We start from the raw sequence: 17,792 nt of genomic DNA on the forward strand, positions 1-17,792 counted from the left end.
TGTCTGTTCACAGACAGGGACTTAATACAGATTGTAGACTGTCTAACAAGAAGGTGGAAGTATTGCTCCCTCACGAGTAGGGGAAGCTTTCTAAGTTTGACTTTTTACTTTCAAATATTTTATGTGTACTTCACCCTGTCCTTTGTCGGAAATCCACTGCATATGAATTTGAACCCAAAGTCAGATGGTCATGATCAAATCATTGAGACCCAAGCTGAACATCACACATCACAAGTCTCAGATTTTTTTTTTCGTTTATTTATTTATTTTTTGGCTGCATTAGGTCTTCGTTGCTGCGCACAGGCTTTCTCTAGTTGCGGTGAGTGGGGGCTACTTCATTGTGGCGTGCAGGCTTCTCACTGCGGTGGCTTCTCTTGTTGCAGAGCATGGGCTCTAGGCGCACAGGCTTCAGTAGTTGTGGAGCACGGGCTTAGTTGCTCCACGGCATGTGGGATCGTCCTGGACCAGGGATTGAACCCGTGTCCCTTGCATTGGCAGGCGGATTCTTAACCACTGCGCCACCAGGGAAGTCCCACAAATCTCAGATTTTATTAAACATTTTTCAATATTGCATTTGTATTCCGTTTTAGTAGTCAGATTGTTAAAATTTGAAATTTTAACAAATTGGTCAGCTGTGTCAGCTGCTAGATTGCTCCTGGGTTAACACGTGTGTGATACCGGAAGGACATTTGTCTTCAGCTGCCGCGTTTAGTCCCATCACTAACCTTTTTAGACAAAGCAGAATGTAATTCGGGAAAGTTTCTGGTACATTGTTTTCTGGAAGGAACGTGTACTTGGGATTCATAGCTTGGGCAAGCCTCAAGGATCCTTCATTTTCAGCTACTAAAAATTGTTGACAATCTATACCAATCATTTTGAAAAGCTTTTTGATTAAATTTTTAGCCTCCGTATGCACACAACTACAAGAAATTGTCTTCTTAAAACAGTTTTGTAAAGTCTGTTTTGAAATTTGATTAGTGAGTACAAAATGTGTTTGAGTTATTTCATTTCTTAACATTGTTTTCTTTTCTTCATGCTCTATATATTCTTTATGTTTGGCTTGACGATGATTTATCATGGATATTGTTGACTGTGATTTTGGGTTTTTTTCATGTCATAAAATTGAGGTGACAGGTTGGCATTTTATTTTTAATTCACACTCACAAGATGTGAGATATTCCCAAATATGACTTTTTCATATTTGGTTTGGTTTATTCAAAGGTGGTGACTAAGAACCCCCGTTGCTTTAGATTGGGTGATGGGGGAGGCCTCTCAGAGATGGTGTGACATTTTGAGCAGAGACTTGAAACAAACAGCCACACGAGGATCTGGGAGAAGAGCAACAGCAAGTGCAGAGGCCTGAGCAAGAAGCTGTTTTCCTGAGTTTTAGGAGCCTGAGACTAGAGCAGAGAGACGAGGGGGTGGAGTGCTGTGAAATGAAGGGAGAGGGAGTGGGGACTTCACAACTGGCCCAATCTGGTGGAGCCTTGCAGGCCCCTTGGGAGCTGGCGCTTATTAGCTCCGTGGGAAGCCACTGGATGATTTTAAACAGGGGAGTGAAAGATTCTGATTTCCCTATTTCAGAGTCTTTTGTGGTTGCTTGGTGGCAGATAAGTTGTAGGGCGAGGGTAGTGAGGGAGCCTGCTGCTCCCTTGTCTCCAAGGGGGGATGATGGGGGCTTGGGCTGGGGTGACGACAAAAGGGATAAGTCAGTGGGTTTGCCAGTGGATTAGATGGGAGGGTACGAGTGGTGGAAGAGCACGGATGTCACTTAGACGTCTGCTAGAGACTGATGATCATGCCTTTTACTGAGGTCCAGGAGACTATCAGAGTGACAGGTTTTGGGGTGGGGAGTGGGTGTTGAAAGTCATGGTTCCCTAATGTAAATTTGTAGGATACAGAAATGTATTAACTAAATATTGACTTTTGGCTTCTCCTGTCTCCTGTTTTCTATACTTGGTTACTTCCAAGATGGAAGAGAGACTTTCATGGCTGAAGTGGATGCTTCATGTGCCTGTGGTGCTCACCTCTCAGGGACTTTCCCCTTATCTTCTCTAGGCTGTAAAGTGTGTTTAACATGGGTGAAACTCACCCATTTCCACCACATCCAGGTGGAGCTGGTCCCTTCCCTCCTTTGTGTACTCACTAAATCATGTCCATTTCCTGCTCGTGTACATACAGTTCTTCATTGCACTTGCTAAGTCTGTCTTCCCTACTTAGCATCCTGCACTCAGTCCCTCAAGAAATATTTGAATAAGTTTAAAAGGGGAGATATTCCAGTCATGGAACTAATTCTAAAAGCTTATGATTGAACTCCCGTGAGGGCTTTTTAGAATGTCAAAAATCCTTGAACTTGAGGCACTTAAATGAAGAATCCCACACAAAGCCCATGATTTATATTTTTTCTGAGGTTTAAAAAATGTGGTTAAAAGGTAGAATTTTAGAACTGGAGAGAAGAGCAACGAAAGCTTGTTGCCAAAAATAGATACTAATGTACGTTAGAATAAAACCTTATTTTTGCTTTCTGTAAAGCATTTGGAAAGAGTAGGCTCCAGAAATCAGACTTTTATACCTAAATTACATTTACAATCTGAAAAACAAGCTAGGTGACCCATGACGGTCAGCCCTGAGTCTCGCCAAGGTGACTGGATGGGCGCCATCTTTGTTTAGATTTGAGCTCATGTCACTCTGCTCTGGGCTGCCTGCATTTGGAAGAACAGCTCTGACATTACTGTCTTCTGAATATACAGAAGACAAACGCGGAGTCTCACTAGCCTGAGACTGGGTAAGTAGCAGTTTTATTGGAACAAAACAAAACTTAGGGACAAATTACTTTTAAGCCCGAGAATCATTTGTGATTTACCTGAAGTAGAAATGAATGTGGAGGCTAGCTAGATAAATGTGCTCCTCCAGTCATCTTGAAAGTGGTGGCCCAAAGATTTTTACCAGTGTTCTTTCTGATAATATGTGAGTACTACTCAGCGAGTGTTTATCTGTGCCGGGTGCTGTGTTAACTGTGTGATACACGTTATGTCATTTAATCCTCTTGGTGAACAGTAAACCCTGACAGGTTGGTATTATCTTCACTTGTAAATTTAAATTAATCCAACTCACAATAAGGTGAGACTTTATTGTTTTCAGCTTTGAACTTTTACAATAAAATCTTACCAGTTATGGTCTCACATTTTGAGTCCTTTGAAATTGACTTCCTTTATGATTTACCTGTAGGATTTATATTTATGTAAATATGAATTTGTATTATATTCCTACATCATACTTTCTATATCAGGATTTTCTATCGAAAATGCATTTATACATTTTAATTGATTTTTCTGGCTAATGAATTTCTGATTCACCAAGAGCAAAATCAGTGAATATCACCAGGTCGTGATTAAACCAGAGCATAGATGATAGTAAGTTACTACTCACCAGTTTCAGGGGTCATTGCTACTCTAAATTTGGCATCCTTGGAGGAGCTTAACTCTTTAGCGGAGTTTTTCCTTAGCGTGGTGTTTCTCAAATGCGGCTTATTTATCACCCATATAAGAATTATTCTGGGGTGCTTATTAAAATGCATATTCCTAAGCCCACAATTCAGTTCTGGAATGGGCCCAGGAAGTTAGATCCGAGGTGGTTTTGATACACACTGAAGCCTGAGAACTGCTACTTTAGCTTACCCAAAGACAAGCAAATAGAAAATAAGAATATGTTTTAATGTGACTGCAAGTGACGTATACAATTTTGGCCTGGGAGCTGAGGCATCTAAGTTCTGCTTTACTGTGTGACCTTGGCAAAATTATTTATCCTTTTTGAGTATCCATATTCTCATTTGTAAAATAAGGATAATATCTGCTTACCTCACAGTTGCTGTGAGGATCAAAACCACAAGTTAGTTTAATGTCACATTTATGGGCTTAGTGCTTTGAGTGAAGCAGATTTCGGCTCAAATTTCAGTTCTCCCTGTTTTTGCCTCCTGCTAGCTTTTTGACCGTAAGCAAATGGGGTTGATCTTTGTTCCTCTCCCTGTAAAATGGGGACAAAAGAGCCAGTCATACTGTAGTTATATAAGGAGTGTATTTGATGATGTTTGTGAAAGGTGTGCAGTGCCTGTCTAATAAATGGTAGCTGTCTTTACTTGGTTTTGAAAATATAGCTTTAGGGACCATAGTGGGGAGAAATGAATAATTGTAAATGTGTATAGTGACACTGGAGAATGAGCTGCTTTTTCTCTATGAAGATAAGGTGACTGCTCCACTGCCATAAAGGACTGGGTTTTTGAAGGTGCAGGGTTCCCCCGTTCATGCCTACTTCCCTGTAACTAGCAGCATTTGAGTGTGTGGTAGATATCTGGGATGAGGAGTGTACACTAAAAATAGAGGAACCATCCCTGGTTCAAATGAGGTTTATGCACTTGTGACCTAACTGGCCATACTAACTTCTAGACTCTGATGGGGTTGTCAAGAAGAAGATAGCATGCTTTCAGTTCTTTTTCTGAAAATAGTTCATCTACTCTTTAGATCACTGATTTGAAACATAAACATAGTCTTAGCCAAAACCCAAGGTAGAATCAGAGTAGGAATAAAACTTAGATTTAGTCCCATTATTAAGTTGCTGTGATGATTCCAACTGGTATTGTTCTTTTTTTTTAGGTTTCTCTCTGTTGCATTCCCTAGAACTCCTCTTCATAAATTTGTCAAGGACAGAATTATTTACACGCCCCAGCTTCTTTTATCAGCAAAGTTCTGCACAAACTTTTCACTGCTTCGAATATATGCTCCGTTTGTCTGGCAGGTAGTTTTTTGTGGGGAAAAATGGGGCCATTTTGTTACACCATCCCTCTTCTTTTTTTCAGTCTGGTAGTGGCACCAATGAAGAGCCTTCAAAGTCTTTAACACACATCCTGGACCCAGCACAGCGCATTTGTGTAAGATAATGGCCCAACAAGCAAATATTGGGGAGCTCCTCTCCATGTTGGATTCCCCCATGCTGAGTGTGCGTGATGATGTAACAGCTGTCTTTAAAGAGAACCTCAATTCTGGTAAGCAGAATCGTACCCTGGTTAGCTTATCTGCTAATCAGACGAGATTGACCTAGAGGTGACTAGAATCCTACTGATAAATTTTGGTTTTCATCTTCTAAAGAGCGTCTTTAAAACCACCAAGGAAAAGCATACATCGGTGGATTCATTCTACATGTGTTTCAAGCTTTTAGTTAGGGAAATACTCAAATATACACGCAAACATAGAAGTAAGAGTCACATAATGAACCCCACATACCCAGCCTTTCCTGTTTCATCTTACCTCCCTGACTTCCCCCCACCCAGGTATTTTAAAGCACATCCCAGGTATATCGTTTCATTTGTAAATCACATGTGATTTTTCATATGAAACATGCTTAGCCTCTCTTTTTATCAGAGAACTATAAATTTACACAGTGCCCTTTCCTGCTTACCAGGTTGGCTGAAATCCAATCTTGGTCATGGAAATGGGCACTGTTAGCCGGCGAGTGCATGCGTGCTCTGCCCTTCTGGAGTCTCTGTCATCAACTGAAAAGCATGTGCCATTCGGCTCACAGACGTACAAGAACCTGTATTTCATTATAGCCTTGAATGAAATGTAGTGGAAACTTGGGAAAACCTAAGTATCCTTCAGCAGGTGGATGGTTAAATTAATTATGTAGAGCCATGCCGTGGAGAACAAGGAGCTCAGTAAAGAGAATGAAGCAGGTCATAGATGCTGTCATGGAAAGGTGTCTACAACACCTTGCTGAGTGGAAAAAAACACACATACACAGACCATGGGTATATGGACATGGGGCCTAGATGTGTGTGACTGTACAAGTGTGAAAAGTTTTGAAAGGACATGAACCAAACCCAAGGGTGTTTGTCTCTGGAGAGTGGGCTGGGAGGCAGGTGGTGAGGAAGATGTTCACTTGCATGTTATGTACTTTCACATAACTTGAATTGTTAACAATAGACATGAATTATTTTTGTAATTAAAAAAGCAATAAAAAAAGAAGATAGGGGACTTCCCTGGTGGTCCAGTGGTTAAGAATCCACCTTCCAGTGCAGGGGACGCGGGTTCGATCCCTGGTTGGGGAACTAAGATCCCACACGCCTTGGGGCAACTAAGCCCGTGCTCCGCAACTACTGAGCCTGCACACCACGACTAGAGAGCCTGTGCGCCACAATGAAAGGTCCCACGTGCCGCAACTAAGACCCGATGCAGCCAAATACATAAATAAATTAATATTAAAAAAAAAACAAGAAGATAGTATTTCATGTGCTCTTACGGCTATTTAGGCAAGTAAACTTGGTATTATCCTATTGTTAAACCTAAATTCATTTAAGGAAGCAGAAATACAACACTTCATATAACTTTGGGTAGCATACAAAGAAACGTTTTCTGGATTTTGTGACAGGCAACTATTTGAGGTAAGTTTAGAGTGTTAAAGGAAATTATTATAAACTGCCCTTTTCTTTCTGTAGACCGTGGTCCGATGCTTGTGAACACCTTGGTGGATTATTACCTGGAAACCAATTCTCAGCCTGTATTGCACATCCTGACTACCTTGCAAGAGCCACATGATAAGGTAACTGCTGGAACTAATGGGAGAGATTTGATACATTTTCTATGAGTGGTGTGACAGTGTCTGTGCAGCCCCAGTGCACAGTCTGTCCAGAGCTCACTCCTTCAACTTATGCGTGCCATTGATGATACTGCCCCCAGAGTATAACTACAAATAAAAACAATTGTCAGGACCTATGTTTCCTGAAAAGTTTTCAAAATACAACATATTCAAGAGACTTTTAAGGCTCTTTCTGCTTAAAGAAATCCTGTAATCCTAAACTATAATTGTATAGTGACAGTTTGATCCATCAGGTACCCATCTTTAAACCCATGCTCTGAGTAGGATTTTCAGACTTTTAATCAATATGGCAGAATCTGTTAAGTGTGGGCAACTAATGGGACTAATTGGTTAGTGCTGTTTCACAGCACCAGGCACTTGGAAGACTCCTTCATGTTTTGTTTTTGCTTTTATTTTTGTTGATGGTAAATAGCTAACATAGCATTGCAGTTGCAGATTTTGGTACATCTTGAGTTTGTATGTGCTAGTGATTTACTTGACTGGGATTTGAAGGCCTTGCCATTGTCTGCCTTTTGCAGTACATCTTGGGTTTTTTTGTTTTTACTCTGGGCTGAATTTTTTTTTTTTTTTTTTTTTTTGCGGTAAGCGGGCCTCCCACTGCTGTGGCCTCTCCCGTTGTGGAGCACAGGCTCCGGACGCACAGGCTCAGCGGCCATGGCTCACGGGCCCAGCCGCTCCGCGGCATGTGGGATCCTTCTGAACCGGGGCACGAACCTGCGTCCCCTGCATCGGCAGGCGGACTCTCAACCACTGCGCCACCTGGGAAGCCCTGGGCTGAATTTTAACTTCTACTACTACCTGATTTATATCTGGGGCCAAATCCATGTAGGCTGGGCTATGGGAGCAATAAGTAACTGCTTCCAGCAGGATCCCATGAAGCTTCAACAACCTACCACAGGCTTATTATAACATTGGTTATTATAAGAAGTGGCCTATATGTATTACAGAAAGAGGGCCTATGAAGGAGTCTCTCCCCGGCTTACAGACCTGTATTGTGACATCCTCTTTCAGAAGTTGCAAACTGGCTTCCCTCTCTCAGGCCAAATGCAACAGTGTGTTGTTTGCTAGCATGGTTTTAAAAAATCTTGAATTTGATCTCTACCTGCATGAGCCTTTCTTTACATCAAAGGGAAGACTTGAGAGACTGGGCTATATCTCTGCTGCCTCTCCTTGTGTGAACTTCATACATTCATGTGTGCATTTCCCTTGGTTTTTCCCAGCTTTATTGAGATATATTTCTCTTGTTCTTGTGCATTTTCAGCACCTCTTGGACAAAATGAATGAATACGTGGGCAAAGCCGCCTCTCGGTTATCCACCCTCTCGTTACTGGGCCACGTTGTGAGACTGCAGCCGTCTTGGAAGCATAAGCTCTCTCAAGCACCTCTTTTGCCTTCTTTACTAAAATGTCTCAAGGTACGGTGTTTGTAAGGATTTGAATGAAATAGCTTTGTGAATATAATTTCTGAAATCCTGAGTACGTTCAAGCAAGCAAGCTAGATTTTAACTTTGAGGGTTTGAAAGCTTCTGGGCATCTGGTTTTTCTCGAATGTAACGTGGTCCAGAATAGGTACGTAGTAAGCTCTCAGTGCATCACTGCGGCTGTTGCAATAAGTCTGGTCCAAGCAAATGTGGTAACATTTCGGTCGGGTTGGTTGACAGTATGCTGTTCCAGCCCTCTTTGATTTCATCGTTGTCTAGCCTTTCCTCCGTTGAAAACATACTGGTTTGTCTTGGGGGAACCCCCATTTCTAAGTTCTCTTTTGGCTAATAGGAAAATGGCTGAAAGGCTCTTTCAGCTATTTAGGAGCATGTTCTGGTTGCAGCCGAGTTGCAGTCTACGTTTTTGCACTAACCATAGTGCGTTTTTCTACAGAGGGAGTCAAAACCAAAGTAGAACTTTTAGTTTCTACAAGTTCTAAAAAGTTTCTAAAAGTAGTGCTTTTAGTTTTGACCGTGGCTTGCTGAAATACTCAGCATTATTTGCTTAGTCTGTTTTAGTTCCTGGACTGGTTTCCTATCTATAACATAAGGAAATGTGGTTAATCTGAACTACCTGTACCTCACAGAGATATGACATGAAAATATCCAGTAGTGTTTGTTCCAGAATGGCAGCGCCTTTGGAGTCATCCGACACAGCACCATGCAAATTGATTTTTGTCTCTGCCAACAAGGGTAACTGTTTTAATCTCCCTAGAGGTGGATCTCAAGGAGTCATATTGGTAGGGTATCATAAAAATGTGCATTTAATGTTAAGGAAAAGCAGGAACAATTTTAACAATTTTTTTAAGTGAATGGATTGATGAGAATATAATCCGATTTTGAGGCACACTGTTTAGTTCAGATTGCAAAATACTTATCTTTTCCAAAAAGATAAGCCTTGAACATTACTTACGGACTGTTATTCAAACCTTCAGTAAGAATGTTTTGTTAACCAAAATTAAGGTTAGTCCTTTTTACCCAAACTCATTATAGATTCTTGATTCTCCTACCAGTATTGTATGTTCTTCCTACTAAATATCCGCCATAACAAATGGCTTGGTGCTTGATGTAAAAGCTAAATATATTTAAAACTTTATTTCCAGACTCGTAGATTCCTTTTTTAGTAGGAATAATGAATGTCTTAGCCTGCATGGTAGTCTTTTGATTAATATCTTGTTTCTTCAATCTGAATTCCAGTTACTTGGCAAACATTCATAATTTAATTATGGATCATGTGAGCTGCTGTAGCTAGTCTGAGTTGATTCATTATTCATTGGTTATTAAGTGTCTTCAATTAGTCTAAATTTATATGACTTGATATTTAAACTGTAGACATCGTCAGAGGTCACCATATCTTCTTTTATTTGCTGGTCTCTAAATATTGCTGTGAAGGTGAGCCATTAAGTAGACTTGTTAGTGCTATACTAATTTCTTATTAAATTATACTTCTGTTGTAATCCTTTGAAAATAGTGAATGACTTGTCAATGTATAAGGTTCTTTTTAATTGACTTTTTAAAAGTAAGTATTTTATGCTTTGGTTGAATGAACAAGAATAGCAGCATTCTTTTGTTCTGTTAAAAAGCAGCTTCTTGTGCTTCCCTCCAAGGGCTATAAATAGCATATCCTAAGTCTCTGGGTTTGGGTGTCCCCAAGCCCCGTTCAAGCCCCTACCCCAGATGAGTTTGGTGCATCAGCGTGGTCCCTGCAGACTCAGCATGGTCGGGCTGGCCCCCAGTGGCTTTTGGTTGCATCTGTTTCAGTGTTGTGCCCCCACCCTTAGGGGTAGTAGGATAAGTCTGTGCTGGGCGTCTAACCTGTGACCCCTTGGTGTTAGAACCTCCAAGTGTGTGGATTCTAATGCTGCACCTGACAGGTGTTTCTTCTTTCTTGACCATCCCTCCTGCAGATGGACACCGATGTCATTGTCCTCACAACAGGGGTCTTAGTGTTGATAACCATGCTACCAATGATTCCACAGTCGGGGAAACAGCACCTTCATGATTTCTTTGATATTTTTGGCCGTCTTTCGTCATGGTGCCTGAAGAAACCAGGTAAAGATCTCCTTCTATACCTGTCATGCCCCACCAAGGGAGTGCTTTCATGATTGATTGACAGGTCATGTGCTGGAAGGGAAGGACATGTAGAATTCTAAAGCTGAAATGGCTGGTTGTCACCAGCCAGATGAGGAAATACCTCAGGTACGTCCACCAGAGGCACAAATAAGAAGCATGACTGTTGGGACTTCCCTGGTGGTCCAGTGGTTAAGACTCCATGCTTCCAGTGCAAGGGGTGCGGGTTCGATCCCTGGTCGGGGAACAAAGATCCCACATGCCGCGGGGCACGGCCAACAAATTAAAAAAAAAAAGAAGCAGCACAACTGTTGAGATACCTCCCTTATTTTGTTGGCTTGAAAGGATTAGTTGTCAGAGAAACTGAGTGGTAGGTACAACTTGCTGATTTTCAGTAAACTGAAAAACAACTTCAATCTGTGTCCTAGCAGTACAGGACTAAACTTGTGGTACATCTTTGTCTTCCTCTGCTGGTCTATAGTGACAGAACACCAGCTTCTGGTTCAGAGAACTTGTCCATCGTAAATGTGGAAGGAGCAGAGAGAGTGCAGCATGTCCTAATCAGTGTTCTAGTTTCCGATACGTTGGGGTTTTGTTTCCATATCGACAGGTAGTACAGCTCTATCAAAATGATTCAGAAGCTATATAAACACGCGAAATTTGGAATCCTTTGGTCATCCCAGCATGAGATATTCGTGTTGAAAGAATGAAATGTGTCAGCCCTGGGAAATGGAATACTCTGGCTTCCTGTGCAGAATTAAGTGACAAGCCTGAGGCGCATATGATGCCAGTTTGTCTCGTAGGCTTTTCCTGGGGAGAAAGAAATGGCCTGTCCATTAATTTAGAGGAGCTTTATGTATACTGTGGACTTGGGGTTTTCCATAGGGTCTAGGTAATGCTAGATGAATTAAATTTTCTATTTCTCCCACTCTTAGCTCTTTAAGCTTATTTCTGGGTGGTAGTTTTTCACTCTGTAGTTACAAATCTGCATAGCTAAGACTACAAACTGATTTTAAAACATTCTCACACATTCGTTCCACAAATCTATGAATGCCTCTTACGCATCAAGCCCAGTGCGAGGCACTAAGGGTACAGAGGTGAGTGAGTCGGTGCTGTTCTCAAGAGACGTGTACTGAGTAGGGCCGTGGAGAAGTATGACTACAGATTTCAGGGAGTACTGTTGTAAAGGTGGTTCAGTGTTATGAGAATGTCTGGGGTCCTATTTTGGGGGTGACTGGAGAGGAGGGCAGAGATTAGATCAGTGTGAGCCTTTATGGGTCACTCTAAGTAGATGGGAGTTTATCCAGAGGCCATGGGGAGCCACTGATGGATTTCAAACAGGGGTGTCCGGTGTGTTCAGGTTTGGATTTTAGAAAACCGCTCTTACTTACTTACTGTCTTTGGAGCACACGTACGCAGGGAGTCATGCTGGCAGCCCTGTGCTCGTGTCTGTTTCACACACATCAGTCTTGTGTTCAGCTCGGTGACTCCTTTCAATGGTTTTCTTTTTTAGGCCACGTAACGGAAATCTATCTCGTCCACCTCCACGCCAGCGTTTACGCTCTCTTCCATCGCCTGTATGGGATGTACCCTTGCAACTTTGTCTCCTTCCTACGTTCTCACTACAGTATGAAGGAGAACCTGGAGACTTTTGAAGAGGTGGTCAAGGTAAGTAACAAAAACTCATTGATTTGCTACATAGCATACTGTGTAAGTAGGCTGCATTTATAACTTTTGTATTAAATGATAGACAAGGAAATTTTGAAAAGAAATTCAGCCTTCTCCCTGTGCTGCCCACTGCCCCCAGCCCTGGTAACCACTGATCTATTTTTTGCCTTTATAGGACTTGCCTGTCCTGAACATTTCATTTATATGGAATCATATAATATGTGGTCTTTTGTTAATGGCTTCTTTCACTTAACATAATGTTTTGGGATTCATCCACGTTGTGGCATGTATCAGTACTTCATTCCTTTTTATTGTCAAATAATATTTCATTGTGTAGAAATACCACAGAAGTTAAGCCTTTTATAACTTGTCAACCCAAACTCTTCTAGCCAATGATGGAGCATGTGCGAATTCACCCAGAATTAGTGACTGGATCCAAGGACCATGAACTGGACCCTCGAAGGTATAGAAACTGAACTAGTGACACAGAATTTTATAGGCTCACTTAAGACATTGAAAATGTGACCTCGGAGATGTCCCTTTTGAGGTGTTGTTGGGGAAGCATGTTCTTCTATTTATGGAATCATTCCACTTTAAAGGACTTTTACAGTAAAAAAACTTTGTATGCGCGAGTCTAAAGCATATTCCTCACAGACAGGATGGAGGAGGTGGCAGTGCAGGCACCCGCACTGCGGAACCCCAGAAAGGCTCGCAGCTCAGTGTGATTGTGCAAGGCGGGCGCTGAGGTGTGTGGTTGGAACCAAGTGCACCGTGGAGAGTCCGGACGTCGAGTGGCCGGGCTCCCCAGGTCCCTTTCTCTGTCCTGCTTAGCTAGGCGACTGCCATCCTCCACGGGGCTTTGCAGAAGTGGCCAGGTTCCTCTCTGGCGAAGTGGAGCCTTCAAGGCTCCTGATTTGAGGACGCCAAGTATGATGGAGGGTGGAGCTGAGTCATGACTGGAAAGGGGGGACCAGGGTGAAATCCTACACACTGAGCTGTGAGAGGCTCAGCCCCTCCCCGCCGCTTCTCTCTGGCTGGCTGCCAGCCTCATGCTCCCCAGGCTGGGGATTGAAGCCTTCTGGGGGACAAGGGGTCCACGGCTATTGACATTGGAGGATCTCCCACTGGGAAGGGTGACTCACTGCCTGATCCCCCTTCAGCAAATTTCACTTCTCTACGAGCCCTCCTTCTGCCACACGAACCTCAGGTTAAAGCAACTTGCTGTGAGATATATGTAGAGAAACATAGCAAATGTGTAAGAAAAGTTTAGTAATAACACATGGATACTTGTGTAGCTACCACTTGGCTGAAAAAAATGGGACATTAACCTCGTCAACTGCAGCCATCTTTCTCCCTGTTCCATGTCTCACCTCAGAGGCACCTACTATTCTTGCTTTTATTTTAATCATTCTTTTTCTTTTCTTTATAGTTTGACCATATGTATTGTTTCATTTTGAAAAGCTAATTAGGAAGCAAAGTCTGGCCTTGGAAAAGGCGGTCTTGTCATCATGAGGTGAAGGTTCCCAGGAGGCGAGAGGAGGAACTGAGTGTCTGAGTCTTGGTTGGGTGTCCCCTTCCTTGAGAGTTTATAGGAGTCCCTTCTGGGGAAGTCGGTGGGCAAGGTCATGAACAAGTCCTGGGAAATGTAAGGCTTCCCCTAGTCAGGGCATCTGGCGAGGCCAGATAGTGAGGGCCCAGGGCTGGATGTGCTGCCGAAATATGGCAGTGGGAGGGGACTGCTCTGTTTGTGCTCCTGAACTCACTGTGGCTGCTTCCAGGAATAGGTCAGAGCAGAATCATTCTGTGGGATGAAATGAATGTCCTTAGCTGATCCTGGCAGAGAAGGGAGAGTAGGAACTTCATTAGTACATAACAAGACAAGCTCAGTACCAACAAGTTATCGTCACCTAGACACTCTGTCCCTCAGTTAGAAAGAGGGTATGGTGGCAGCAGAAACCTTAGAGATGGCCTGCAACATGCTTGTCTCTTGGCACGTCTGTTCTGATCTGACCAGGTTGTCTTCTGTGCCTCGTACACAGCTATCATCTTGTTGTCCTGGGGCTTCTCTGTGCCTCTCTCCTGTGCAGGTTCTCCCATTTCCTGTATCTCATGCCTTCTTTTCTGGGTCACTCTTATTTTCATGGAATATATCTTCTAGTAGCTTTTAGAGAAAAGATGTCATTTTCTGTGTGGGTATAGATTTCTAGATTGGGAGTCATTCTCATTCAGCAATTTGAAGGCATTATCCCATTGCTGCCTTGCCTCCAATGCTGCTATTGAAATCAAAAGACATTTTGATTTTTTTTTTTTTTTTGCGGTACTGGGCCTCTCACTGCTGTGGCCTCTCCCATTGTGGAGCACAGGCTCCGGACGCGCAGGCTCGGCGGCCAAGGCTCACGGGCCCAGCCACTCTGCGGCATGTGGGATCTTCCCGGACCGGGGCACGAACCCGTGTCCCCTGCATCGGCAGGCGGACTCTCAACCACTGCGCCACCAGGGAAGCCCTGAAGCCTGCACGCCTAGAGCCCATGCTCTGCAACAAGAGAAGCCACCACAACGAGCAGCCCTTGCACCGCAACGAAGAGTAACCCCAGCTCGCCGCAACTAGAGAAAGCCTGTGCGCAGCAAGGAAGACCCAACACAGCCAAAAAATAAATTAATTAATTAATTAAAAAGAATAGTTGATGTCTAAAAATTCAGACATCAGGAAATTTGAAGCATAGAAATATGGAGGTAGGGTAACAATTCAGCTGAAGCAGCTAAAATTGGAAGCTGCCCAGAAAGTTCCTTCATGCCCTTTGAGAGGCGTTCAGTCTCCTCTCTCACTCCTGGCAACCGTTGATCTGCTGAAAGCATGCTTTGTCATGGTGGTGTAATAATTTTTCTTCTGTAGAATCTACCTCTTTGGTTGGACCTTTCTTCTTTCTATTACAAGCTGTGCTGAGTGGTGGCGTCCATCTTGATGTATGTGTATTTCCATAGGCTCAATTCTTAGAAGTGGAACTCTGGATCACATAACAGGACTCTTTAGACAATTCTTCCAATATCCTCATGGGCTTTCTCTCAGTTTGAGTCTTGCTGTGCTGTATTTCTGGTCTAGGGATGGATTAGAATCCTGAGGCTTTGATAGGAGACCTTAAGTCAGCCTCAGCTACCTGGCAGTTTCCAGGTCTCCCTCTTGTTTGATTACCTTTGTGCCGAAGGAGAGTTTCCCCTGGTGACTGCTCTGCATAGTTTGTGTTCTGTTCTGAGGCTATGCCTGGTCTTTTGTTGGTGGAATTTTTGTTTCGGATTAGTTTCTGATAACTTGATATAACCATTTTAAATAGGGAGGGTATAGGTTTGTAAAATGAATGGCTAATTCTTTATATCATAGTGCTGATTACTACTTGGGCTGGCGTGGTTCTGCCTGTTCTTTGCTAGTCATAGTTCAGTGGCTGGAATTGAGTTAGCACTCTTCAGTATTTGATGGTTTGAGTAAATGGATTATAACTTGCACTTCTTGACTTTCGTTGCCTTTTACAGGTGGAAGAGATTAGAAACACATGATGTTGTCATAGAATGTGCCAAAATCTCTCTGGACCCTACAGAAGCCTCATATGAAGATGGCTATTCTGTGTCTCACCAAATCTCAGCCCGTTTTCCTCATCGTTCAGCCGATGTCACCGCCAGCTCTTATGTTGACACACAGAATAGCTATGGTAAAAAGTGACTTTGGTACTTATCTGCTTTACAACTTTGTCTCTAGAAAGCATTGTTTATTTTTGTTGACTTTTTTCCCCTTTCCTAGAATAAGACTTAGGTCAGCTCCTAGGAACTGTTTACCAAATATTTAAAATTTGAATTTGCCACCATTTTCTCCTAAGTTTAATTTACAGTCCCATGTCCTTGATCTCCTTCTTGATAGTATGTCAACAGACTTGGGATGTGTCAACACTTAACAAAGAAAATGGATTAAAGGATTTGGCTTCTAGGCTCCAGCTCATAAAGGAATCTTAGATTTTTTCAGACACTTTTAGTGAGGCCCTCTGGGCTGTCACATTGACACAGTTTTGAATGAACCTGGACAATTCAGAATTGGATTCATGTAAAAGTCTAGGCTTATCTATAGGTAGCACCCAGCGAAGTTGTCATACAGGTTGTGCTTTTTCAAGTTATCCTAAAGGTTAACTAGACATCAAACCTTACTAAACTTTATTTCCAAAGGGTATTTAAAGAGGCTTTTAAATTATCAAATGGTCTTGAGGACCGTAATTCTTTATCAGAATAATCTGAAGCCACACACTGACCCCCACTGTGTTCTTTCCCTTCCGTTGTAGGGAGTGCTACTTCTACCCCTCTCTCCACTTCTCGGCTGATGTTGTTACACACGCCAGGGCAGCTACCTCAGACTCTGAGTTCCCTGTCGACACGGCTGTTAACTGAGCCGCCACAAGTATGGTGTCAAATAGTGTGCCTGCTTTCTTCTCTGCTTGCTGGTGAAGCTGACCATTTGGGTCAGGATTTAGCCTATGGTTGGGAAAATCTCTCACTGCTCATTTCAGGAGTTAGTTTTTAAGGATGCATGACATTTGCAAGAAAAGTCACTGTTGCCACTTGGGTTTCTCTTGGAGTCTAGACTTACAAAATGCAATGTGTCTCTTGATAAGGCTTTAATAAGATGCCTTTTTCCAGTTGAAAGGCTAAATTTAAGATCACTGGTCATGGACTTAAAGCTCGGGAGGCGTAGGTATCCGTTCCTCATCGCTGACCTGCCTTATTAACTTCTAGGCTGCTCTTTGGAGCCCATCTGTGGTTTGTGGGATGACCACTCCTCCAACTTCTCCTGGAAATGTCCCACCTGATTTGTCACACCCTTACAGTAAAGTCTTTGGTACAGCGGGTATGTATGTCTTAGGTTAGATTTGACTGGTTGGTTCGGGCCGGCCTTTTATGGTAAGGAAATATCTCTTAGATCTAATAGTGAGTTTGAGAGCCATTTGCAGTAGTAAACCTATTTTTGACAATACAAACCCCTGGAGCTTTCAGAACACATAAAGTGAACCTAAAAAAAAAAAAAAAAGACTGATCTAGATCCCCAGAAAGTTAACTCTAGCAGCTTTCTTTGCAGTAATAGTTAAGCTGAAAAAAATTTGGCAGTTTCCTAATTGTTTTACTTCCTCAGAGTGTGTATATTCTGCTCTTGTCTCTGAGCAGGTAGAAAAGGAACTCCTCTGGGAACCCCTGCAACCTCTCCTCCTCCAGCCCCACCCTGCCATTCGGACGACTACGTGCACATTTCACTCCCGCAGGCCATGGCCACAGCCCCCAAGAAGGTTTGCCTGGGCTCCTCTGCTGCCCTCCCCACCCCCCCGCCCAAGCACAGTGACATGCTTCCAGCCTCACTTTGTGAAGCCTGTTATGCCAGATAGAAGTTTGACCTAAAATATAATGGGTTTGACTCAGATCAATTCAAAATAGACTAACCAGCAGCTCTCAGAGTGTGATCTGCTGACTGCAGGGGTCTCAAAACGCTTTAAGGGCATCTGCCAGGTCAGAACTACTTTCAGAGTAGTACTAAGTGGTTATTCGCCCTTTTTACCGCATTGGCACTTATACTCATGGCACAGAAACAATGGTGGGTAAAAGGGCTGGCCCCTTAGTATAAATCATACTCTCCTAGTAGGCATTGCATTCTTCTTCCTCGATGTGTTCTTTCAGTTTAACAGAAGAAAAGAAACAACAACAAAACAAACCTTGAGTGTCCCATAGAAAGAACGCCTGTGTTTAATATTGTTTGTGCTGAAGTGGGAAACAGACATAAAGCACCTTGAGTGCTTACCAGTGTGTCGCGGTCACCACAAGCACTTGTGCCATTATCTGCATTAAGAGCTGAGCTAGTTGCTTTTTTTTCATGGAGCAGCAGTTTTATTTGAAAGAACAACTG

At 42.8% G+C, this 17,792-nt stretch overlaps 1 protein-coding gene across 1 annotated transcript in view; it reads left to right on the forward strand.

Moving 5' to 3' along the window:
* The window catches only part of TSC1 (TSC complex subunit 1), a 45,053-nt gene that overhangs the window by 10,296 nt on the left and 16,965 nt on the right, over positions 1-17,792 (forward strand). Inside the window, exons 3-12 of the mRNA XM_082619242.1 lie at positions 4,853-5,038; positions 6,488-6,591; positions 7,910-8,062; positions 10,036-10,180; positions 11,712-11,866; positions 12,256-12,329; positions 15,392-15,567; positions 16,186-16,301; positions 16,637-16,748; positions 17,063-17,181. Coding sequence (XP_082475368.1) covers positions 4,933-5,038; positions 6,488-6,591; positions 7,910-8,062; positions 10,036-10,180; positions 11,712-11,866; positions 12,256-12,329; positions 15,392-15,567; positions 16,186-16,301; positions 16,637-16,748; positions 17,063-17,181 — 1,260 coding nt within the window. The 5' untranslated portion in view covers positions 4,853-4,932. The remainder of the gene's footprint in view (positions 1-4,852; positions 5,039-6,487; positions 6,592-7,909; positions 8,063-10,035; positions 10,181-11,711; positions 11,867-12,255; positions 12,330-15,391; positions 15,568-16,185; positions 16,302-16,636; positions 16,749-17,062; positions 17,182-17,792) is intronic.

The sequence above is a fragment of the Mesoplodon mirus genome (assembly GCF_964341445.2).
Source record: "Mesoplodon mirus genome assembly, chromosome: 1".
Taxonomy (NCBI): Eukaryota; Metazoa; Chordata; class Mammalia; order Artiodactyla; family Ziphiidae; genus Mesoplodon; species Mesoplodon mirus.